General features: G+C 41.4%; 1 protein-coding gene and 1 long non-coding RNA gene across 3 annotated transcripts; one reads left to right on the top strand and one right to left on the bottom strand.

The window, feature by feature from the left end:
• On the bottom strand, positions 1 to 14,591 carry LOC148128270 (uncharacterized). 2 transcript variants are annotated; one of them, XR_015741165.1, is made up of 3 exons: positions 14,385 to 14,591; positions 6,840 to 14,146; positions 1 to 759 (listed from the first exon to the last, which is right to left on the bottom strand). It is a non-coding gene; the product is annotated as an uncharacterized LOC148128270 (long non-coding RNA). The 2 variants fall into 2 exon arrangements; XR_015741166.1 differs by having other exon boundaries at positions 6,925 to 14,146.
• Positions 14,592 to 14,729: 138 nt separating this feature from the next.
• ANKRD9 (ankyrin repeat domain 9) lies at positions 14,730 to 19,514 on the top strand. The gene is made up of 2 exons (XM_026698536.2): positions 14,730 to 15,170; positions 18,278 to 19,514. The coding sequence occupies exon 2, from the start codon at positions 18,362 to 18,364 to the stop codon at positions 19,247 to 19,249; it is 888 nt and encodes a 295-aa protein (XP_026554321.1). The 5' UTR covers positions 14,730 to 15,170; positions 18,278 to 18,361; the 3' UTR covers positions 19,250 to 19,514.
• Positions 19,515 to 25,959: the final 6,445 nt, after the last annotated feature.

Genomic DNA, 25,959 nt, shown 5'->3' with positions numbered 1-25,959 from the left:
TATATATACATACAGTGCGTCGGTTGGTGCCTTGTGCTTCCACTTCATAGCCTTCAACCACAATTACACTGTATATGTTATCATATTGTCAATCAAACATTCCTAAATACATTAATATCATTGTTAATCAATCATTTGACTATACTATTATTCATTCATGTTTCACAAGATAATCCATATTTTACTTAATTTGTTTTATGACAGTTCATATTATTATCTCAAATCTATCCTATAATCATTTTGTAGATATAATTTAAAAAATACATCTTTATATATTCATTATGTTCTAAAAATCTACATATTTCATTACCATGTTTTATTGTCTAACTATTGATAGAATAGATCCCAAATTTTATAAAATTGTTTATCTTCTTGTTCTCTGATTTCAAATGTCAATCTACTCATTTTAGCACAGTCCATAATTTTCTTAATAACTTCCTCCTGCATAGGTATTTTATCGTTTTTCCAATTCTTAGCAAATGCAATCCTAGCCACTGTTAATACATTTACAATCAAATATTTCAATTCTTTACTATATATTTCAGGTAAAATTCCCAATAAAAATATCTCTGGTTTCAAGTCTATATGCTTTTTTGTCATTTTTTCCAACCATGTGTGGGGATTTTAGTCCAATATTTTTTGGCATCCGCACAAGTCCACCACCTATGGTAATATGAGCCAGGTACCTGATGACATTTCCAACATTTTTCAGATTTGTTTTTGAACATTCTTGCTATTCTTGTCAGGAGGAAATGCCACCTGTAAAACATTTTATACAAATTTTCTTTATATGCAGTTGACATTGTCATTTTATAATTTTGAGACCACAATTTTTGTCATTTCTCTAGATCAATCCCATATCCAAAATTCTTCCCCCAAGCAATCATTGTTTCTTTAACTTGTTCTTCTAATTTAATTTCTAATAAATAGCCATACAATTTTTAATCACCTTTTCATCAGTACCCGTCAAAATCTTATCTAAATCAATCAATTTATCATAGAAACCTTCTGTTTTAGAATCTTTATGATACCTTGAATGTATTTGCGCATATCAAAACCATTTCATCTTTATACCTCGTTCCTCTAGTTTTTGCATAGATTTAAGTTCACCCTTTTCATTCAATATTTCACCATATCTGTTTGTTCCTTTTTGTATATTATAGGATAAGAAAATGCTTCAATAGTCGATAGCCAGACTGGAATTTTCAAATAACATTGCCTTTTAGTCTTCTCTCAGTTTAACCACAGAGACTCCTGAATATAATGTCTTCTAAAATACCCCTGTGTTTTAGTTCCTTTATACCATAAAAAAGCATGCCACCCCAACAACAGATCATGTCCTTCTAATGTCAACAATCTAGCATTTCTTAATGTCTTATTTTTTTGAGCCCCGAAAAAACAGCTAGGTACTGCGTCCTCCTCTGACCTGAGCCTCACTGAGTGAGCACCTCTGCCCAATGACCATGCCGCTGCAGTGTTTGGAGCATTGCTGCTGTGTTTGGAGCTCCTGACACGTTTGGAGAGGCATGGGGATGGGGACGGGCTGGGCAAGCGGTGGAAAGGACAGGCGGCTTCTCTCCGCCGGACCTGCCAGTCAGGGAAACAGCGCTGCTGTTTCCTCACCTCCCTGTCCGCGGACGGGTGGGTGCTATTATTGCCTCAAGCGGCCTCTCCTGGTGGCCCCTTCAGGGTCAGGCTGGAGGGACTTGGGAAGTCAAGCTCGGGTCGGCCCAGCTCTTTCACTTGGCAGGTGGGCACGCACCTGTGGCTCACTTTCCTGGCTCTGCCCAGCCCGCCTGGCTCCGGCACAGCCCTGGCGGAATGAGAGGAGGGCCCAGCAGGGAGGTGCTTGCTGCCTTGGCCAGAGCTCCACTGCCGGACAGGAGGGCCCACTGTCAGCTGTGCTAGGCACCCCAGGCGAAGCTCTTCATGCTCTGCCCAGTGCCAGGCAGGGATGGTGGCTGGGCACTTCTCCTGGGGTGGGCTGATCCTGTGCTGTGGCCCCGGGAGATTCGCCTCCCCACATGGGGTTGGGCTGCCCTCTCGGGCAGGGGAGGCTTTAATGTAGTATAATGTAGTCATTTTAAAATAATGGCCTTTGCCTTTGAACGATGCCTGGGAAGGTGGCGACAGGAGTACCTGAAGCCAAGTGTCTCCACCAGGCTCTGGTTGCAGGGAGGAGCCCTGGCCGGCCCTATGTGGCTGTGCCAAATGCCGTGGTGATGCTCCAAATACCATGACGGCACGGGGAGAAGGGAAAGCAATGGTGGCGGAAGGTCTCCCAACACAAAGTGCCCCACCAATGCCAAGGTCAACGCAGGCAGCACTATACCCGGGTGTGCAACAAAAGTATTTGGAGACAGTAGGGAGGTTGGTGGCGAGGCATGTCTGCCCGCGGGGCATTCCTAATGGCAAGCCCCCTGCCCTTCCCCCACATTTTGCATGTTTTAAAATAGGCCTTAATTTGTGGGGAGGGGCTAAATTTCATTTTATGCCTATAAAACATGCTGGGACTTCCTATTGGGGGAGGCCATATTGTTGGAGAAACATGGTATTAGTTGGGGCTTGTCTTCGGCCGAGATTATTACATCATCAAAGTAAGGGACTACTCCCGACAGACCTTGTAGCAGCCTTTCCATTATGGTTTGGAAAAGGCCAAGGGCTATGCTAACCCCGAATTGCAGTCGGTTGCATTTGAATGAGCCTTTGTGGGTTATAATTGTTTGGGCTTTGGCAGTGGCTGCGTCCACAGGCAATTGTTGATATGCCTATGCTAGGTCCAACTTAGCAAAAATCTTGCCCCGGCCCAACAAATGTAATAGGTGCTGGACTACTGGTACCAGATATGCACTCTGTTGTAACGCAAGGTTCAGGGTACTCTTGTAGTCCCCAGAGATTCTGACTGACCCATCAGGCTTTACAGGGGTCACTATAGGGGTCTCCCACTTTGCATGGTCTACTGGCTCAAGGATGCCTTGAGCTACCAGTTTGTTTAATTGGTCTTCAACCTTGGGTCGCAGAGCAAAAGGGACTTTCTGGGACTTAAGTCAGACAGGGGCTATGTTGGGGTCTAGGTTAAAATTTATTGGGGTGCCTTTATACTTGCCCAATTCGCTGCTGAAAACATCCCAGAATTCCCTCTCCAAAACATCTAGATCATCTCCAGTGCTTGCTCTGGTCATCACTGTCACGTGGATGTCGGTGAGACTGATTTGCAATGGTGTGAACCACTCTCTCCCTAGGAGATTGGGCAGGTCTGGTCCACGATTGTCAGTGGTAGGGGTCCCTGGAAATCTCCGTATTCCATGTGGCAGATTTTCTTGCCCAGGACAGTATTTTGTAGCCCTGGTAGTCCTTTAATATTATTTGTTGTGGCTGCAGCGGGTTTCAGCAGATGTCGGGGCTGATCTTTTGGAGAACCATTCAGGATATCATTGATATATAAGACCCTGAGTCCACTTCCATCAACCATAGGGTTCCATCAATCCACACTTTGGTGAGAAACTTGTTCAATATTATCTGTGTGCCCCACACGAGAGTGTGTGTAGCCTCCAATTGTATGGTGGGTTTCTTCTTCCCGCCGCCATCTTGTTTTTTTAAATTTTGCACCAAATGTCCTCCAACCCTTGTATTGTCTGTTCAGGGAGTATGTTCTGTGGCTCGGTTTGTCTGCTGGTTGGCTGGCTCTGCAGGCTTCTGCGATGTGGCCTTTCCTCTCGCATCGCCAGCAGGCAGACCGAGGATGATTTCCTTTGTAGCTTCCACAAGGCTTGCTTCCCTTGGTGGTTTTGGGTTTGCTGGTTTTTACCTAGTGGACATCTTCCTTCTTACTGTCACTGCTTTCAGAGCTGGATGGACTATGTGGTGTCCCCCTCACGGCTTGAGTGTCATGGACCTTGCTGTTGCCCTTGACTCAAGCTGCAGAAGACTTGGAGGCTTCCATGGCTTTTGCTTCTTCCAGAGCCTCCTTGAACGAGACATCCTCTTTTGTAAACAGTCTCTTCGGCAGGGTTAAATCCTTAAGGCCGAGGACTAGCCGATCTTACTTTGGCGTTTGAGAACTTGCAGTTCTTTGACAGTTTCCTCAGTGTGGCCATGAAATCACTTATACTTTCCTCTTCTTTTTTGGCTCTGGATATAGAAGTTACAGTTTGCCAGGTACGATGTGGTAGGATCGAAATGCCCTTTCAATGCTCATTGCAGTTCATCCCAGGAGACATTCTCTAGGTCATCTGCAATGAGGGCTTCGGTTAATTTATAGAGTTCCGAATCACAATAGGTCAAGAAGTAAACCTTCTTCTTCACGTCAGATTCTGCCTGCATCCCATTCACCACCAGGTTTAGGTTGAATCTCTCCATGCACAATGACTACTTCTCTTGGGTTGGCTTGAATGGGATTGATAGGGGTCGGTGGGCCATGTTGTTTTGCTGTCGGTCTGAACAGTCGAGTTCACAAGTCAGCTGGAAAAATGGCCGCAGTGCCCCATCAGGTCCTTTGTCTTCCTCAGTATCCCACCTTTGTTACCAGTGTTAAATGTGCATGGATGAGGAAGGAGCGGGACTCAGAAGTGTGAGGAACTCTTATTTACAACCGGAATCAAAAGCAAACAAACGCGACCAGCGCCGGCTTTTTATAGCTGTTGCTGTCCAACACTTCAGCCACTGATGGGGACCCAATCTTCCCACCAGTGGCTGAACCAGTTAGTGGAGTCTGATATCAGACTCCACTTTGCACATGACATGAATTCATGTAAATGTAGCGTCATGCATATTTAACATTTTTAATATACATATTTCTCATTCCTTACCCCTCTTCCCATTACAAGTGATACAATTTTGCTGTTAAACTAACCATTTACATTTTAAATTTTCATATTGTGTATACTGTAGTCATATGAACCAAGTTTAAATCACATAGAAGCTCGGGGAATGCTCAGAATGGGACAGCTAAGAGGGCTTCTTTGGAGGTTATGCATGTTAATTGGACAATCTATAAAATCCTTCAGTTGAAATCACATTTTTGAATGCTGCTTGAAGGTGATGGGCTTAATTAAAGCCACACTGAAATGAAAGAGAAATTCCCAACATACCCTGCAGTTGTTAAGACATCTCTTGTTGTGACTGGCTGTGAAATTAAGAGTATTCTTGTCACCTCTATAGCATAACATTAAGGTATTTAGAGTCCTGCTAGCCTCCCTTTTTGTTTTTTTCCTCTGAGAACTTTGGGCTGAATATGTAAGAAATGTCCCTTGATAAGCAAGAAAATGTGCTTACAGCTATGGGTGTGAGGCTAAGGGCTGATCCCTTTGCCTTCGTAGACTTTGCTTGGTTGCACCAAGGCCAGGTCACTGTCCTCTTGTGAAAACCTCCAATACTTGCTTAACTTTATTAAGCAAACCACCAAAGTAAACATTCATTTGCAATTGCTGGCCAGTGCTATGATAGCCAGCCCGAAAGGTGTTTTTAAAAGCAAAGAGCTGTGAGGTGGTGTCTGAGGTGCTTAGTCGCCACTCCTATAAAGAATAGGGATTCCAACGTTCTTATGTATAACATTTATCAAAGTATCTCTTAATTAAATAGAAAGCCCAGCCATTTAGCCCTAAGAGAAAATTATTGGAATGTGTTCAAGAATAATCAATCCTCCCTGAATCAAGGGGCGAGTGAAGTCTCAACTGAAATTTCATCTCAAAGAAGAATAAAACCAACACATATTGATCTATAGCCTGTATTACTACTACTGAAAACATTTGGAGACTGAAACTGCCTTCATATAAAATAATCAATTAATTAACATGGATTATATAGAAACCTAGAATTAGAAGGCAGGACTTAAGCCCTTGAATTCAGCGCTAGAGTTCAATTTAAAACATCTCTCTGACAAACATTTAGCCAACATCTGTTTATACAATTCCAGTAAAAAGGAACTTGCAACCTTCGCCAGTGACAGGTTCTGTTGTGATTATTAGATTATTTTCTAACAGTCAATTGGAATCATAACTTAAATTCATTATTTTAGTTCTACATTTTGGAAGAGGAAAATTTGCCTTTATTTTGCATTGCAAATTTTCAGATACATAAAGAGTGCCTATATGAAACTGCTTTTGCATTTATGAAATATTTTGGAGTGTTCAAACTGTTTCAGATTACATCTGAGCCCTACTGCAATCTGTCAATACTTTAAAAATAATTTCAAAGGGTTTATCCATCCTGTAGAGTTGTAATTGCAGGAATGTTCCTATCTCAGATGGCAAACCTCAGATAAAGAATGTTTCCAAGCAAATACAACTCAAGCAAACAAAGTCACTCATCTAAAAGAGGATTAGAGAGAGGAAGTAAACATATGTTAGACTTTAACTAGAGATAATTAATTGTGTTAATTACTATGCTAAACAGTAACGAAAGTTAAGCAGTAACCAAAGTTAACCAATGTTGGAGGATAACTAAAAATGTGTATAAATGCAAGACTAGACTCCAATAAAGTTCATCATGATTCAGTTGATCATGATCAAACACCTCGACTGCCTCGTCATTACAACACCATCCAATGGTTTTCACTGCAGCAGAAAATTCTAATTAGAAAATGGCAGTCTGCTCTCTTAGCAGAAGCACAACCAGAGTTTTATTCAAGACTCCACCAACCAGAGAATATTGCGTCTTTATCAGCAAAATCTCCACAGAGGTGTCCACTGATACACTAATTAGCCAACCATTGTTCGATGAATCTGGTCCTTCTCAATTAATTTATCAAAATTATGGATATCCAGAAAATGAGGTTAAGTAACTCATTGGACAAATGTAGCCTATATCAGATGGTTGGATTTGCCCCACTTAGTTCTTACTTGCTGCTGAGATAACATCATCTTGCTGTTGTGCTGGCACACATGAAGTAACTTCAACTGTCTTTTTCACAAAATGACAAGTCACCTGTCTGCCTGGACTATCATCTGATCCAATCTTGCATGATGTCCACTTATTTCTAGCATTCAACTTCTCGTGCAAATCTCAATACAGAATATGATGCCTATAACCAGTCCTTCAGTTGCTTTCCCCAAAGCTGAGCTCTGAGGCTAGAAATAATTCTGAATTACAAGGAGAAATGTAGGGGGCCCCACATTGGGGGAAAAGTTTATCTCAAAAACCAGCTGCTGCTTTTCTTGGAAGTTGAACCAGCATATTCCACAGGTCTTCCAAAAGCCTGGATAGCATTTCTTTACCTCAGTGGTGTGAAATGATTCCAAGATAATTACATTTTATTAACATCTAGCCATAAATGATAAGTCATTTTATTGCAATGTCAACACCATATTGTTAGTTCTATTTATATTTATTTAGTTATATTTATTTAGTTATATTGTTAGTTCAGGAGAATATTTGCCTGATAGCACAAATGGACATTTATAAAACATGGGGCATTTGAGATCCATTCAAAGCAGGTCATAAAAGCAAAACAGATTATTTTTTAAAAAATAGCAGCAATTTCTGGTAAAATACCAGAATGGAGATTACTAACAAGACACAACAAGATAGCTTTCGAAAGAAGGAATGGTCTTCTTAAGCAAAGTTTGTTCCCCAAATACCCCAAAGGTTGCATAAGGACTGGATAATATGGTGGAAAAGCAGTAGGAGATGTAAGAAGAGTATCACCTTGGGACTGGCTGAACTTTTTTGGAAGTCAACAAAAATGAATAGACACTAGAGTACCATAAACCATCAAACAGAACAAGCCTCCTGCCTTGATTCTTCTGAAGCTCAGCCCTATCTGGTCAGAAAGACTTGGATTTAGGCATGTATACAAAGAAGAAGAGTTCATGAGTACAATTTTCGTTTTCGTTCAGAAGGAAAGCAAAATTGTACGTCCACATTGCTTTCTTTGTGTTCTGGGTACTAGGATAAATAAGAGCAACAAAGAATCCTGGAGGTATTTGAAAGACTTATGTGTATGATCCTTTTTGCGAGTAGGGATATGTCCTCATGTTTTCCCAGTTTTGATTTGTTCCTTGGACTGCATATTATTTAAACACATGAATAATTACTTGTCTATTCATGAATAGAAATTAAGATTGGTGACCTTCTATAGAGAGATCAGTAGAAATGTTACCTTTTCCCCATTTCAAGGTCATTAACCTAAGTTGGTACAGAATTAAATTTGCACAGTGCTGGTGGAAGCAGACAAAGATGTTTTCAGTTGAGATGGAAGAAAGGGGATTATTCCAACTGTGTTATGGGGGGCAGTTATTGTTTTCAATAGCTTTCTAGGACAGTTCTGGAATGACTGAGTTAGAAACAGCAAGTTCAGTTCAAACAAAATTATTGGATTGCAGAACAAAAAGACTTTTGGTTTGTGACTTATACTTATGCACGAGCTTACTGCTTACATTCATCATTCTGAATACAGCTGGCAACACTCATGCTTTCCACATCCTGCAGGACTTTGTGCTGTTGGAAATAAGAATGTTGGGATCTGAATCCTACATGACAGGCAGGAAACTGTCTCTCTAATTAAGTTATCATTCTCAGCAGCACCAATCAACATAGTCAGTATGGAGAGATGATGGGAGTTGAAGTGCAATACTATCAGTGGCCCTTCATGTTCTGTCACTATCCCAAATAAAGTGACAAACTGTTATCTAGTACACTTGAAAGAAAAATTACACACATCAACAGGTCATTAAAGACCAGCATTTCAGGGTGTTCTTGTTACACGGAAAGACAGAATGTTTTAATTGTTAGAGCTATTTTTTATTTTTAAATGTGATCTAGATGCTTTCAAAAATTAAGTAGTGGCTATGCAGCTGGAGAATACCAGAATAGACTGACAGACTTAGACTTTAATTTTACAACAAATAGACAGGCTTAACCATAGCTTCAACTAGGAAACTGTGACCATGCTAGATTAAGCCAAGTCCAAAATGCTAGAGAAGTTCCGGAAGCCTGGCACTCTGACAAATAGGCTTTCAATAGATACATAGGCATGAACAACATCTACATACTGTGCAAAAGAGACAATCAACAAGCCAAAAAGGAAATGGAATAAAACATAAAAAGATAAGCATAGATTAATACCAAGATTAACATCAGACCAATAATCAAGAAGTAAAAGGTAAAGCTAAGTCAAGTCCAACTCTAGGGGCTGGTGCTCATTCCATTTTTTAGCTGAGGGAGCCAGCATTGTCCAAAGACACTTCTGTGATCATGACTATATGCTGAGACATACAGAACGCTGCTACCTTCCCATTAAAGTGGTACCTATTTATCTACATTTGCACGTTTGCATGCTAGATGGACTTGAGTAAACAATACTCCAATTAAGGAACGGCAAAGCAAGCTAACAACAAACAGTCCAACCAAACAATCTCCAAGACTACCCCCATCAACACTGACAGGGTAAGCCACTAAAATATAAATTGAGAACAAACCCCACTCCTTACTAGCACTGATAATGTTATCTAGTTTGGGTAATGAAATGTCTGCAATGTCTGCAAGAAAACAATCAAGATCAGAGAGTACCAAGGACCGCTCAGAAAAGGGAGTTCAGTTTTTTAACTGAAAAGTTAAAAAAAGAAAAAACCCTTCCTGAAGAAGGCAGAGGCAAACAAGGTCTATATTACTGCTGAAAACTTTCAAGGATCTCTCAGCGAGGCCACCTGGAAATTTGTTTGGTGAAATGGCATTGCATGTTTTCCTGGACATGAGGAAGGAATATAATACAATATGATAAGTAAATGGGATACTCATGGACTATGTTGTAATAAATAGCAGCTGGGCATGCTTGCTGCCTTCTCCATTTACATCTTGGGTTATGGTTTACAGATGCCTTTTCTGCCTAGCTGATGTTTCTATATTTATGCTAGGCCTTAGGCTTAGAGTGTTCCAGTCAGCTCAGTCTATTTTCACTAATACATATCTAATGTAACATTGGTAACAAGCTATATTAAGATGACATCTAGTCTCACGAAAGGTTATCCATTAAAAACAAAAAGTCAGCACGCTATAAGAAACCTTGTGAAATTGCCTCATTAGACAATTTCCTAGTTCCATCTCCATGAACATGGATACGCAAAGGAAACCTAATGATCTCCAGAGACCCTCATGATATTACTTTTATCACCAGATAATAGGCAGCCATCAATAAGAGGCAGGATTTTTTCCCCTGATGGATTCATTTATATGGTACCCTCCTGTGGAGAAACTCTGGTACAAGGCTCATTCTTGTGAGCTCTTAGCAGATTATGTAAGGTTGCAAAACTTGCTTCCAACATTTAGACTGTAAATCTCTTGGCATAAATAATTATATCTTTTAGGGGGTTGTTGTTTAAGTACAGATTCCTATATAATCAGGCTCGAAAAATGTAGGTCCCTAGAACGTTTGGGTTTTAGCTCCTACAAATTGCAATCAGCCTGATCACTACAGTAGTCAGGGATTATGGCAGTTGTAATTCAGCAATTTCTGTAGAAATGTAGGTTCTCATCTCCTTTCCTTTTGGACACTATCCAAATAACTATTAATCATGATAAGCAGAATCCCATGAAAATAGTGTTAGTTTTATGTCTTCCAATAAGGGAAAGAAAATTACATTTTGGCTTGATAAGAAAATAAAAGCAAGTACTTCTGTATTGGCCATAATCTAGGCCAGATTAATGCCCAGTATAAATCCAGGACTTTAATCAAGAACAACTCCTGCTCACTCAGCAAGTGACTCACAACCAAACCATCAAATGAATTGAACTGTGGACCTGGCCAAAGTAAACATGAATAATTACCACTAGATCACTGGTAGTTAATTGGTGCTGATTTTGAAGAAAAAGAAAAAAGCATATTTGAAGAAAACCAAGAGAAGGCAGTAGCAACCAGATTCAAGTGTCCATCTTCCCACATATAATAGCATTTTCAATTTCAGCAATTTTAAGATATATGGATTTCAACTTGAGAATGTATTTTGTACAGTAATGGAAAGTGTTGGAAGTGACTCTTTCTGTATTACATACTCTCTTTATCTGCAAACTACATCAAGAAAGGGCAAAGGTTCTCCTTCAGATATTTATAACTCTAGTACCTATGATACCTATTAGGGATGATTGGAGTACTACCATCCAAGAGCACAAGTCTATTTGACAATGAATGTTTAAGCAATTTGGAATATTTTAAGCTATCTGGAATCTTGCACTGTGTAATTTGCAAGAGCTGACCTATTTGCCATGTCCACCAAGTTCAACACCTACAATGATTCCGTAATGCCTAGGATCATATAATGCACTAATCAAAAGAAATTATACCTAAGTCTGAATCTATTCAGTACACTGGATACAGCTAATATAAACTTCTACCACTTTTTTGTTGAGCTGAGGATGAATGAATCAGACAGGATGGTTTTTCCTGAACAAGGTTATCCTGCAGATATTTTGGTGATAAGCCATCTAGATTATAAGCAGCATTTGAATTGTTTTTACATGGCAACAGATGAACTTCTATATTCTGCACTAACTGAAAGGTTTAGATAGGTTTCAAAATGAAATCCACATACAATGTATTACAGTTGTATGAAAAGTGATAAAGGCTTGGTTAACCATTATCAGTATCTCAAGCTCCAGGAAGGGCTGCAGTTCTCAATAATTTTCCTACAAAAAATGCTTGGTTTTTTTTTTTATTGCTGGCAAAATGCATTGTCAAATTCAGATGAGTACAAAATTCAGGTAATAGCTAAAGTTTCTTTTCTCATATTTTCAGCTGATTCTAGATTTACTGCATGGTTAATTTTAATTTTAATTAAAAATCAACTGAGATTTCAACAGTGATATTTGCATTAAGCTGTTTACTGCTTATGCACTTCTTTTAAAAAACTATTTTCCCGATTATTATTTTAGATTATATGCTTATGCTGCTGTGAATACATTTTTTATTAAAATGAAAACATTAATAAATGTTTTGCTAAAGATACATTTGAAAGCATGTAAATGCAAGTAGATGAATAGGTACCACTTTGGTGGGAAGGTAACAGTCTTCCATGTGCCTCAGCGTATAGACATACCGACCACATGACCATGCAAGCATCTTCAGACAACGCTAGTTTCCTTGCCTAGGAAACAGAGATAAGCACCACTCCCTAGAGTCAGACACCACCAGTCAGGGAAAGCCTTTATCTTTTTTAAAAAATACATGCTAAGGAGGGTGCTGGATTCAGTGTGATTCTGAACAGTTGTAAAACTTTTTTTAATCTGATGCATGTTGTAAATGGGTATACCTCGGTGGTGGGATTCGAAAACTTTTACCACCGGTTCAATGGGCGTGGCTTGGTGGGAGCACTTTGCGCATGTGCACATACTTTGCGTGCATGCGCACGCCAAACATACACTCTGCGTAGGCAGCGATGAGCAGCTACCGGCTCAGCAGAACTGGGCCAAACCGGTAGCATACTGGTATACCTCCAATTTTAAGACACAACCAACAAATATTAAGCACCAGACAAAAATAGAAGTACAGTACCCTTCATTAGCAAATACAGTCCAAGGAACAAATTCAACAAATAATTTATTGCAGGTTATTAAATTCTTGATTTTCAGACATATACCTTGCTAGACACGTCACACAAAGCTCACCCAGAATTTGGAAACACCCAACTTCCTCACCAAGAGAGGTATGCAAATCTGCGTGGGAAGCGCCAATGTCACTGTTCCCAGATCAGATATTATGCACGCAATAATCACTCAACCCAAATAATGCAAACAAAACAAAATAATGAAACCCAAATAATGCAAACAAAAGACAAGCATTTGAAGTGGGTGTGTCAAGAATTACAAGAATATCTGAGTGTTTTTGTTTACAAACATGCCCTGGTAACCTTTTTTTCTGCCATACCCACGTTACCTACAAGATGAGATAGCTTCTTTCTCCTCCCAGCAAAATTTAGCCATAAATGTACTCCAGCACATTTCATTGACTTCAGTGGCTGCTGATGTGGTTCAAGAACTGAGATCTGTCTAGGTGGCACACAAGTTTAATAAATCATTATGGTTTATCACAGTCAGCCAGATATTTAGGCTGGATTTGGCATTTTTGTACTATCTATTTTTGTACTATCTAAGGACTTGCGATGCGCAGGTGCGGATGTTTGATAATGTTACAGTTATTGTTACAGGATTATCCCTGGATTGATTGTATTGAATACTACCTGCTTTAACCGTGTATGATTTGGACTGTTTGTTGGACTTTGTTTACCCGTTTACTGGAAGTAAAACCTACATTTTACTATTCAGTGTGCATGCTGGTGTTATTTAACACCACTCTCACTACGTTTCCCTGAGTGCACTCACTCCTAACGGGGACTACCTCAACACGGATGCAAACTGTTCCAAGTAAAGCTGCCTTTTGTAATTGATTGGTGGCAAATTTGCTGGTGTTTCAGTGGTACTCTAGTTGTTTTGGGATTGCACCAAAGGTGCCTATTACTATTTTATTATTGTGGTTCATCACACAGCCAGCCAAATATTTAGACTGGATTTGGCACTTTTATCTACCTATAGCGTCCTTCCCAAGGACCTGGGATAGGCAGATGTCATTTAACAGATTAATAGATTAAAAGAGTTGGAAGGGACCTTGTAGGTCATCTAGTCCCACCCCCCACCCAGGCAGGAGGTCCTGATAAATGGCAGTCCAAACTCTTCTTGAAAGCTTCCAGTGATGACACCTCCCACAACTTCTGAAGGCAAGCTGTTCCATTGGTTGATTGTTTTCACTGTCAGGAAATTTCTCCTTATTTCCAGGTTGAATCTCTCCTTATTGTTTCCATCCATTATTGGTTGTCTGGCCTTCGGGTGCCTTGGAAAATAGCTTGACCCCTTCCTCTCTGTGGCAGCCCCTCAAATATGTCTCCCCTGGTCCTTCTTTTCACTGGACTAGCCATGCCCAGTTCCTGCAACCATTCATCGTATGTTTTAGTCTCCAGTCCCCTAATCATCCCAGTTGAAGTCCACAAGTCTTAAAGTTGCCAAGGTTGGAGACCCCTGCTCTAGGGCACTTGTCCTTGTTTTGGCAACAGCTGCTAGATTCATCCACAGGAGAGGCGATTCACAACAGGCCCGGCAAGGGCAGCCCCTTTAGCGGCGTCCTCGTTGCGGCAAGAGAGGGGTCGGCGTGGAAAGTTTCCAAACCCTGACGGAGAGAGAAGCCCGTTTTGAGGCAGCCAATGGGAAGAAGCCCTGAGGAGGGGAGGGGGGGGAAGCAGGCCCAAGGGGAGGAAGAGGGCCCGTGGGGGGTGGGGGTGGGGTGCGGCCTTATCTCCTGAGGGGAAGCCCCACCTGCCTTGCCTCCCTTTCCCCCCTCCCCGCCCCCCGCTTCCTCCCCTTTTAGGGTCAACAGCACGAGCCGCGCGCTCCGTCCTCCGACTTACAAAACAGCCCGGAAACTTTTCGTGGAACTTTGCCTCCCGCTGACGCCAACAATCAATCGCTCGGCGGGGCCCCATCCTCTCCTCTCGGCCAATGGGAAGCTGGGGGTGGGGAGGACCCGCCGAGGCCAATCCTGAGGCTCTTGGACAGTTCCCCCGGTCCTAACCGACCTTCGCCGGACGGGGGAATCGGGGAAAGGGATAAAAGAGCCCGGAGGAGGCGATTGAAGTTTGGCCGCTGCTGCCGCTTAACTCCTCCTGCTTGAGCTACACGGCTCGGCGGCGGCGGCGGCGGCTGTTCCCCGCCCGCTCCTTCTTCTTCTCCTCCGCTGTTTCCTCGGAGCAGGAGCGCTCGGTGCAGCCGGGAGCCCAGCACAGCCGCTCTTCTTCCGCAGCGGGAGGAGAGCGCAGGCGGCGGGGAGGGGAGCGGCGGCGGGGGGGCGGAGGGGAGAGAGAGAGAGAGAGAGAGAGAGCCGGGGCTGCCGGACTCCCTCGGGTGCGTGCGCGCGCGGCTGCAGCCGGAGACAAGCCGCGAGCGAGCGGACGGTTCATTCATTGCTGCGGCCAGCCAAGCCACCAGCCCCGAGGAAGAGCCGGCGCGACCCGCAGGCGACTCCCGTCAGGCTGCCGCCTTTGCGGACGAAAGAAAGCGGTTGGGGGTTGGGGGCGGCAGGAGGGGGGTTGGATCCGGCTTTTCCCTTCGATCCGGCCGAATCCGCGAATGCCACATCTAACCCCAGGGCGTTTCGGAAGACCAGCGGGCTGGCTGGGAGTTTGGAGACGCGCGAGGTAAGAGGAGGTCCGGGGCATCTGGCGAGAGGAAGGGAAGATGGAGAGCGGGGGGCGGGGGGGGGGCGGCTGGGGGAGGGAAGGCGGGCGGGCGGGGGAGGCAGGGGTCGTGCCGGAATTGGCATCTGCTGCTTTGGCAAGACTGAGGGTGGCGAAGCCGAGAAGAAGGGTGGTGGTCTTCGGGGCACAGCGGGGTCTTTTGAGAGATGAGTAGCGCCCGTTCTCCCTTCAAGTCTTGACAGATGAACCGTCAACACTCCCCCCCCGCCAAAAAAAAATGCGTGGATTTTTATTTTTTTTAATGCTATAAGAAACGCCATTCTGGGGAGAAAGGCTATTCGGGCGGAAGGGAGGATGACTGATCTTTGGAAGGGAAGCATTTTGGAGGAGCCGGGTTCTCCCCAAGTGAGAGAGAGGTTGGGGGGGGGGGTACAAAACTAGCACTATAATCCAACTGAGAAAGTCCTGGCCTCCCTCGGGCCTCCCAACGTCTTTTGCTTGTCTTGTTACAAGCCGCTGCCTGGCAAGAGAGGAGAGGGAAAGCGCTAAAAGAGGGGGAGATGCCAGTGAGGGGAAAGCAGGTCAAGCGGTAACTGCTTTTGGAGCCCTCAAGGGTGCAAGGTTTGGAGGACGTTCCCTTGCTGGTCCACATAGTAACACCATTGGGTGCAGTGGGATGACGATCATGCTAGCTCAAAAGGGGAGGACATAAAGGGGAGAATCCAAGGACAAGATAGGGGAGGCCTGTGTTTCTCAGCCTTGGAACTTTAAGAGGCAAGTGGTTTTTAATTCCCAGAATTCCCCAGCTGGCTTGGGCCACATATTAAATCCTAAGTTACAAGTAGCTGCCAGCCAAGATGGAGCAAACTTTGATGTTGAGATCACCGGGCACTCCACTTGTAAAGCAAGTTGCCATAATGCTAACAAAATGGATCAAGATTTGCAGGGCGGTGTTGAATTGGCCTTCTCCAAATTGCAACTTGCTCAGGAGGTCAGCCTTGTTACTTGCTGTTGGGCCAGATCTTCATGGCCTTTTGCCCTTGAAAAGGAAACAAACATCACACCTTCCTGAGCCAAAGTGCAGGCACCCTTAAACCCTTCTGTTAGTGTAAACAAAACAAAGCTGAACTGGCTAGCAAAGTTAATTTATCTCAGATCTATCAATAAGAAAGAAAAGCTGCAGTGTTAATGATGTACTTGGAAATAAATCCCTTTGTGGGTATGGTGATTGGGGGTACAGTGAGCTTTCAAGGACTGCTAGAGCAATGCTCCGTTCCTTGCCTAGGAAATCTTGACAGCTCAAAGACAATAAGCTGAAGAAGTCATTCTGTTGCATGTGTTATATTGATTGCAAAATTGGGGTGAATGGGGATAGATAAGCTTATACATAGTGGGTCAGAAGTCTTTTGCAGCTCCTGGGAGACATAAACACCATATTTAGCAAGCCATTTCTGGAACTCTTGGGATTCTGATAAAATTCCCCAACACAGTTATTTTTCAAAGCCTGATCTGCTGTTTATGCTCAGTTTGATATTGAGGAGTGAAATAGCCCTTTCATTTAGGATGAAAAGCCTCTTAGTCATGAACGTGCAAAGATAAATATGTACATATTGCATTCAGTTTTAGATGAGGAGTCACAAAGAGCCCAGTTAAATAAAATACAAACCTTGTACACTTCTAAAAAGGTATTGTCTGTTTCCTTTATCATTCTTAATAATATAAAAGGGACTGACACCAATTTGTTAGGAGTCCAGGCGCCTTGTGAAAAACTAGCTCTGCAAATTTCCATTCCATCTGTCTTGTGGGAAAATGGATTCAATCTGGGTTAGATTTAAATTACTTAGCTCAGCCAACACCTCCTCACTCCTTTCTTATTTCTAACAGCGGAGGGGGGAATTAATCACTAAGCAGAACTAGTATTATAAGAGGTGACCACCACAGAAATAAATGTCTACAGAATTTGGAGATTAGGATAAAGATTATCTGAGTTGAGTGATATTAGGGGCATTGAGTAAGTTGATAGATAACCAGATATGTCTATTATTTGACGGTGCGGAAAAGAAGCAGAAAAATACATTTATGCTAGGGGAAGCTAAAAAGCTAAAAAATCCTTATCAAGTCCACAGAAAGTTGAGGAATATAGGTAAACATTGTGGAAGATCTCAAGGGCACAGCTACTGTTTTTGTTCCCCAAACCCTCAGAAATAGTTTTAATCCATGACTGACCTGTCTTCATTTGACTTTAAAGGCTGGGGAAAATACTGTGCCAGCTTGACCTTCCATAAATTATGCAACAGCAAAAATCCCATCTACCCAATAGGGATAGAAGGAAAAGAATCACATCAGAAGCCTGACCCTTTTCATACAACAGCTGATCTTGGAGAGGAGGCAACTGACAACAACAACAATACCACAAACCTGTCCCTCCCCCACCCAGCTTTTTTTTTATGTGTGTCTGAACAAAATGTAAAGCCCTCAAACTTCTGTAGAATCTGACATTTGGTAATTAGCAGACTTCCTTCCAGTGAGAAAATGGAGCCTTCGAATTTCAAAATAAAACTCCTCCCTTCGTGGTAATTTTAACTACACTATTATTGATGTTTAAACAGAGAGATCAAGAACTATTTTCAAAGAGTTGGATGGCAGTACCTGCAGTTCCCATAAATATGGGGAGGTTTCAGATTTAGGCAGAGTTCTTTCCCATTGTCTTCAACCACCTCCCAATACAGGTAGTCCTCAACTTATGACCACAGTTGAGCCCAAATTTTTTGTTGCTTGGGCAAGAGGTTTGTTATGTGAATTTTGCCCCACTTTACCTTCCTTGTCACCATTAAGTGAATCACTGCAGTTGTCAGGCACTGCAGCCGTCATAAATATGAGTCAGTTGCAAAGCATATGAATTTTGATCACATGCCCAATGGTTGTAAGTGTGAAAAATAGTCATGTTACCTTTTTCAGTGCCGTTGTAATTTTGAACAGTCACTAAATGAATGGTTGTAAGTTGTGAAATACTTGTACCTTGATGAACCTTGCATGGTAAACAAAGACACAGAGGGACATAGGTTTTGGGAGGGGTAACTTCTAAACAATTCCTTTTCTCTTAAAAGCCTTCCTCCGTCTTCTTGACTCTTCATGAGAGAAACATCTGATAGCCAAGAAGGGAGCCCTTCCCACTGAACCCAACCTCAAGGATGCCCTGGAACGTCAAATGGTTGAATAGCTACAACAGCCACAGCTCCCAGTCTCAGAAACAATGCAAGAAATCTTCTTTTGCTTTCTATCAAGCGGTGAGAGACCAGCTACCAGCATGGCTCTTGGAAGACATGAGGCGCATGGAGGTTTTCCACTGGCAAGAAGGAGGCAAAGTCAGCACGTATTCACCTTCAGAGGCACTGCTGTATGCCCTGGTACACAACCACCAGCCTTATGCCCGATATTTACTGAACCACTTTCCTAAAAGTGCCCTTGCAGTACCGAGCCTTCACTTCAGCTGCTGCCACTCTTCGGCTCCTCACTTAGCTATGGCTGTCCGGTACAATCGTATCCATGTCCTAGTAGAGATTCTGAAGGCCATCAAAAACTTCCCAGTAAGTGACCGCGCTACCTATTTGGATCGCCGAGGTTGCAGTCGGGTAGAAGGTGGCAAAACAGCCCTTCATCTGGCTTGTGAACTGGTAAGGCCAGAGTGTTTGCTTTTGCTGCTAGGACATGGAGCCTCGCCTTGCCTTCGTGACTGTGCTGGGAACACACCTCTAGACCTACTCCTACAACAAATTTGGGAGAGTCCAGCTCCAAATCTCTGCACCAAGCTTCTCCTTCTGGACTCACTCTTGCTCTTCATGCCTACAGGCTTCCATTTTGCCATGAAACAGCAGCTGCGGGAAGACCAGCAACCATGGCAGGACCTTCTGGGTGATAGCCGATATCAGTGGTTAGCTGGTTTTTCTCCTTTCTCTCTCTTTGTTAGATCCATGCAAGTTTTAATTGGGAGCATTTCACGCGAACATTTCCCAGAAGCTCTGGATGGTCTACCTTTGCCGCACTTTCTGAAACCTTTGGACCTGAAGTTGAAGAGCTAAGATTATAAGCTAGAGAGCCCCTTCTCTCACTTTTACTCCCTTTCTCCCTCGCCTTTCAGTTGCTGCTTGTGTGATAAAAACAGGTTGTGTGGAGAACCCATTTGCTGAAAATGAAATCTGTGTGGGAGAAGGAGAAGCACTTGTTTAATTAGATACTTTTTTTCCAAAGATTTTAATATGTTGTGTTTTATTTAAATATTGCTCAGTTGGAGAGAGTGGAACACCTAGAGTGCATTCTAAAAATAAATTTCATTTTACAGCAGGATGCACGGCTTAAATCTTAACTTGGGCAAGCCAAACTGTAGACTGCCCAAGTGAATTAGCATTTTAAGCCAGAAGCTAAAGCAAGCAATGAAACAGAGAGTAGCTTCTGTAATCCACACTCGGTAGATCAAAAGTAAATAATGCACCAACTGGATACTGACTGCTGCAAAAAAAAAAAAAACCAGATATACTCCCAACCAACAAAAGAAGGTCTGGAGTATGTCTGGTTTTCCATACCTCTTCTTTGTCAACTTCAAATTGCCTGCCACAGGATTGTATATAATTTCAACAAACACAACACAAGCAGAGTTTGAAATGTTGGCTTAAGCTATTACCTCTTATAAGTTGTGTCCAGCTAATGTGAAAAGGGACAAAAAATATCTTATTTCTTATAAAACAGCTATTAGATATTGGAAAGAATGGAACTATTAGCCAGCTGTCCTTACTCTCTCACTCTCATTATTTTCTCATGGCAATATATTGCAACAGTCAATTCCTTAAAATAATTATTGTTATTTTCTCTGCCACCAATAGTTCATTTTATTTAAAAATACACACATCTAAGAGGGAGGTCAAATCAGCTGAACAGTAAACAAAATTCAGAAAATCATTAAATACATAGCAATCTCCATTGGTATTAATAAGAACAATCATAGTGGAACAATATAAGCAATAACTATTTCAGTAAGAAGTAGTAAAAACTGAAAAAAACATTCAAAGTCAAGAAAATATTTTTGCAGTCATTTGGAAATTATTTGAGATCTGAAGAAATATTGATGATGGTGAGGGTCAAGAACCAAGATGTAAAAATCCAAAGCTTCACACGCCGTTGTTGCAACTGTTCTCTTCAGAGTCATTTCTCATCATTTTGTCTTGCTGTCTGTCTATTACATTTGCATAGCCACCCAGCTCACATAGTAACTCTTCGTTTCATGAACTTTGTTAAGAACATGGGGCTGTAAATATTAGCCCACCGAACACTGTATACAGTATATATCTGCTGGTTATTCTTACGGATTGGCTCCATCTCTCATCCAAAATGGACAAAAAGTGTTTTGGATGAGAATAAGATTCAAAAGAGGGTCAAATTGTGCACTCACAATCTCCAAGGTTCATCTACCAAATCGATGCAGGATTAGTCCAGAAGAATTAGAGTCCCTTCCCTTCATACACTATTGTTGGCTGAAATACAAAAACTATTTTACATCAGTCCTTGACTTTAGTGGCACAGAAGCTGGTGGCTCTGTGCCACTAAACCATGGTGGTTAAGGTGATGAGACCTGGACTGCGAAGACACAAGCCTATGTTCCTACTCATTTATTAGGCCATTTTAGCCTACTCTCATTCAGCCCAATCTATGTCTTATGAACTGGTAGGGATAAAAAGAGAGGAAATCCTGATACACATAAATCTGAGCTCCCGAAGAAAAGCTTGGGTATTCATGCAATGAATCAATACTGAGAATAAGAGATATGCAATTCTGACCTTAAAAGGAAAAGAATCTGGGTGGGGAGTTAGAAGGGTGCATTTAGGCCACCAGTTTTGGGCTCCTCCTCTCTGCACCCCAGATAACATGGCTGTGTAGCACCTGCCTGAATGTATCCAATATAACTAATCCACCTCTGGTCTGAGTATTTTATTCCACTGTTACATTTATAATTAGAATTACCCTGACATGCACAAATGCACAATATTTATTTGAAGAAATCTGCTTTCCTATCATTTCAGACAAATTTAAGATTTAAGAGCCATGGTGGCACAGTCGTTAGAATGCAGTGACTTTCAACCAAAGCAAAATAGTGGAAAAATTATTTCCTGTGAGTTAAAAAGTATGTTTCTATTGATACAACCTAAGATTGCATTTGCCTTCTTGGCAGCCAAGATAATTTTCTCGAGTACCATCATCAAGCCAGATATCCCCATTCTGCACTTGCACAATTGATTTATCTGACCTTTGTCTTAAATGATATTTTATAGTATTAACATTAACCTATCTTCTACCTGTAATCGCAATAACCTATCAAAATCATGTTGAATTTTATTTATTTCTTCTAGGGCAGGAGTGTCAAACTCGCAGCCCGTGGGCCAGATGTGTCATGTGCTGGCCACGCCCACTCCCAGTTTAGCAAAAGGGAAAAAAGTTGCAATACATCATGTGATGACATGTTGTTGTGAGTTTGTTCTAGGGTGTTAGCTATCCCACCCATGATCATCTGCAAGTTTGATAAACATTCCTTCTGTCAATCTTCACATTAGGATATAGTCTCTGTTTTCCAAATACTTGACCCTTAGCAATTAACCAAAATGCTCTCTACAGCATTTCAAATTTGTTCACTTGAGTAAGGGTGCAAGAAAGAATGCTCTTAACTTGTAATGAGCAAGAAAGCGTGCTCTTAACTTGCTATGCAATGCATTCTCTCTGTCTCTTCTCTTTGCTTTAAATAAATGCTATCCTTCAATTGCTATATTTCAGTCATAGAAAACATTCTACCAGGTCTCTCTGTTTCATATTAAACCATGTTGGTCCTTCTAGATTAAGAACTCAAGCTTAATCTTGTTTATTTCCATTCTCTGAGTAAAAGTGTACAAAGAAGGCCATTAACTTTATGTGTCATTTTTTTAAAAATTTACTTTTGAGTGGTTGTAGAGACTTCATTTTAACAATACAGTTTAACAACTTTTTACAACTTACATGCTTTTATACAAGGGACTTATTTCAGGATTTACTTTCCACATTTCATAGGATTGAAGTTAAACCTCTCTAATCAATCTTTACATGTTTTGGCTAAACACATCTGTCCTTATGAAATGCAATCCTTTTTATTCCAATGATAAATTATCTTGATACAGCAGACAAGGGTCATTGAAACCAGATTTTTTCCATCATGATCATTGAATTACAGAAGCCTTACCTTTTCTCGTCTACTTCCATGGACTGGAAGGAGGAATGAGAATGCTTCCTGAATATTCAGGTTCTTAATTTTCTTTCTGTGATTTTCAAAAACAGGCCTCACTTGAACATGGAGTGGTGGTTCACCAGGAGTTTGATAAAAAGTCTTATTTTCCCTCCTGTGCTGAAGGGCCATCAGACCCTTGAGAAGTTACAATAAGAGACAGCATTTGCTCAACACATCCAGCCACAGCTAGGCAACCAGATTTAACCTGATATAATGATGCCCAAATTGTAATCTAGGACTCAGTTGGCATGAATGTCAAAACTAAATAAAAACAAAGTAATAATCAAAATGCCCAACTGGAAAGAGATACTTTAAAAAAAAAATTGAGATCCTGAAAATGCCTCTTAGAAAAGGACATACTGTGTATACTATGATGTCCAGTGTGAGATGTAAAATGGTAGATTAAGACTTGAACTGATCCAGCAATAACTACAGATATTCCTTGTTAAGTGAAACTGCCAGGGTGCCTATAAACCTACCTTATTATTTCTTTGGGGAAAAAAATCATTCAATGGCACTTCGTTACAGGATCTGTCATTCTTGGAACCAATTAATCCAGGAGTTGGGGACTCTGAAGGTAGGTTACTTATTCGGTGTCGGTTGATTTTATTTACACCCTTCTTTTATTGAGGAGCTCAAACAGGTTACACTACTCCTCCCATTATTTTCTACCACAACCACCACATATGCCAAAAAAAAATCCAGCAGCTCCCTGCTAAAACAACTCTGATTGTTGTCACCAGCATTTAAGGTATAATAGTCCCTCTTGGCAACTTACAGTATACAGGCAGCCCTCGACTTACAACAGTTTGTTTAGTGACCAAAGCTACAACGGCACTGAAAAATGTGACATGACCATTTTTTTCCAATTATGATCTTTGCACCTTCCCCATGATCATGAGAACAGAATTCAAATGCTTGGCAACTTGTTTATATTTATGACCGTTGCTGTGACCTTCTCACAAGTAAAGTCAATGGGGAACAGTAGTGTGATTAAAAAAATAATACCAGTTCTGAGGGTGTGGCTTGGTGGGCATGGCATGGCTTGTAGGTGTGCCTTGGGAATGGCAGGGGAAGGATACTGTAAAATCTCCATTCCCTCCCTACCCCACTAACCTGCTTTCCAGCTCCGTTCTCCTGTGCAGGGCAACAAAAGAAGACCCAGCCAATCAGCTAGGACTCAGGAGGCAGGGAATAGTTGGGGGCAGGGCCAATCAGAGGTGGTATTTGCCGGTTCTCTAAACTACTCAAAATTTCCTCTAACGGTTCTCCAGAACTGGTCAGAACCTGCTGTATACCACCTCTGATGGGGAAGGACAGATTCACTTAACAGCCAGTTACTAACTTATCAACGGATTCAGTTAACAACTGTGACAAAATGGAGAAAAACTCACTTAACAAATTTCTCACTTAAAAACAGAAATGTTGGGCTCAATTGTGGTCCCAAGTTAAAGACTACCTGCATCTTTCATCAGAGCTTCCACTGTGTCTTCTCTGTGCTTTCTGAATACTTGTCTCAAAGGGGGCACCTTTCGGGGACAGTTTTATATAACTCTGCTCATTTTTGTGCCAGTTGAGTATTGGCATTCCCTAAATGAAAAGGAGAAAAATGAGAAGCCTATCTGTCCCTTCCAGAAGGAGTTGCGCAGAAAGTACCCTTGAAAAAATGGCTGCAAACATATGAAATACATCAAGTGTAATCTAAAAAATGCTTGCCTTCCATTCTTCTCAACATTATCTCCTACCATTTCTCCAAACAATGAGTTTCCCACTTTTCATCTAAACATTCAACATCCTTGCACTACCCAGGATCCAGCTCTGGCATGGGGTGGGTTTCCTCCATTTGCATTTTTGTACTTCTACCAACACTACATAAGCCAACAGCCTTCACCTTAAAGCCAGCCTCCTTGGATAATGTTTATCCATATTTTCTAGGTAACCTGGTAACAAATTACTGTTGTACCATCAGTGATTTAAATCATAGCTGCATCAGAGACAGAACCGATTTTCAATTTTTTTGTTAATACATTTGGCTAAACCATCATTTGTGAAAAAAAGAAAAAGAAAAGAAAAGAAAAGAAAAGAAAAGAAAAGAAAAGAAAAGAAAAGAAAAGTACTGTATGGAACAAGAAGCCGACTCTTTACGGGTTTTTTTGTGTGTGTTACCACACAAGGAACTCTTTTGTTTCCTAAGACTTGAAAACATGCCCAGGAAAGGTCTTTCATCAAGATCATACAAATGTCATTGCTGTGAAGGCATTTCTGTAATGTCCTGCAGTGGAACATTTAAAAAGCCAATGAATGGCTACTGCAAAGCTGCTGCCATACTTTATGAAATATCATGGGACAGTTATCATCAGCCAAACTAAAGGGCTAACAGACTGGATTTCTTCATGAGCAGTAATAGTAGACATAAACGGACATTTTCTTTTGAGGCCTCAAGCAGAGAAAAAGTAAAGTTTTACACAGAACTATCAAGATAAAGATTAGATATGAAGATATTAGGAAAAGAGTTGCAAGGAGAACATCATCATCTGGCAATCCTGGTCAAACTGCATGGAGGATTTCAGCAGACGGTTCTGCATCGGCTACAGAGTTTGTTACATCTTTCACATTGCCTTCTATTCAATTTCTGAGCAGACAATGAGAATTATAACTCTAAGAATGCAACATTTGTATAAAGCTTGACTTTAAAAAAAATCAGGTCCATGCAATATACAGACTTAAAGACAATAAACAGGAAATAATTAGTTTTCTTATATTAAATCAGCCTACCCCAATTTAATAGACCCTAGCTATACTAAATATCAGCTCTTGGAGTCCTTAGGCAGCATGACCAACTTTGAAACATTCTGGCTGGGAGGGAGGATTATTTGTAACGGTAGGAAATATTCTGGAGGACTAGAAATTCATCGTCTTGTATTCTGCTCCAATTCTGTTGTGATCGGTCACACTTTCAATGACAGCCAATTTGGGAATACAAATTGCCCCCTTCAGTGAAATTTGAGACAAGTCTAGTGCTAGAAGACTGGAGAAAGGGAAATATTCTTGTCTCCAGAAAAGGAAGAAAAGAGGATTTAACTAGTCACAGAATTTGCTATTGATAATGGGAGGTAAAACTCTGAAACATATTATTAAGCAATCTTTTTGGGGAGCATGTATTTGGCAGAAGTCATGATTAACCAACTTGATCCCAATTTTGGAAAGTTTAATTGATCACAGGTGTGCTACCGTTAAATGGATGTAAAGTTTGCTGAACAACTGTACGCAATAAATGTATATCAGTGACTCTACAACAGTCTGGAAGAAGTGATGAGTGGTATACTTCAAGAGGCCATTCTAGACCCTGCAGTGTTTAATATATTTATAAATACTTGAATGAGAGATTAAATAATAGGATTATCAAATGCGTAGATGACACAAAGATTTGGGAGGGAAGTAGTAAACAGTTAAGAGGATTCCATTCAGATCCTTTATTTCAATAACAAA

Source organism: Pseudonaja textilis, chromosome 1, assembly GCF_049901715.1.
Source record: "Pseudonaja textilis isolate UNSWEBS1 chromosome 1, rPseTex1.2, whole genome shotgun sequence".
In the NCBI taxonomy this organism is placed as follows: domain Eukaryota; kingdom Metazoa; phylum Chordata; class Lepidosauria; order Squamata; family Elapidae; genus Pseudonaja; species Pseudonaja textilis.
Note: the sequence above shows the minus strand (reverse complement) of the source record. Positions and strands in the feature narration are given on the sequence as shown.

Bases quoted from the DNA above. Each gene is read 5' to 3' on its own strand.
- ANKRD9 (XM_026698536.2), top strand. From the start codon at position 18,362: ATGCCCTGGAACGTCAAATGGTTGAATAGCTACAACAGCCACAGCTCC.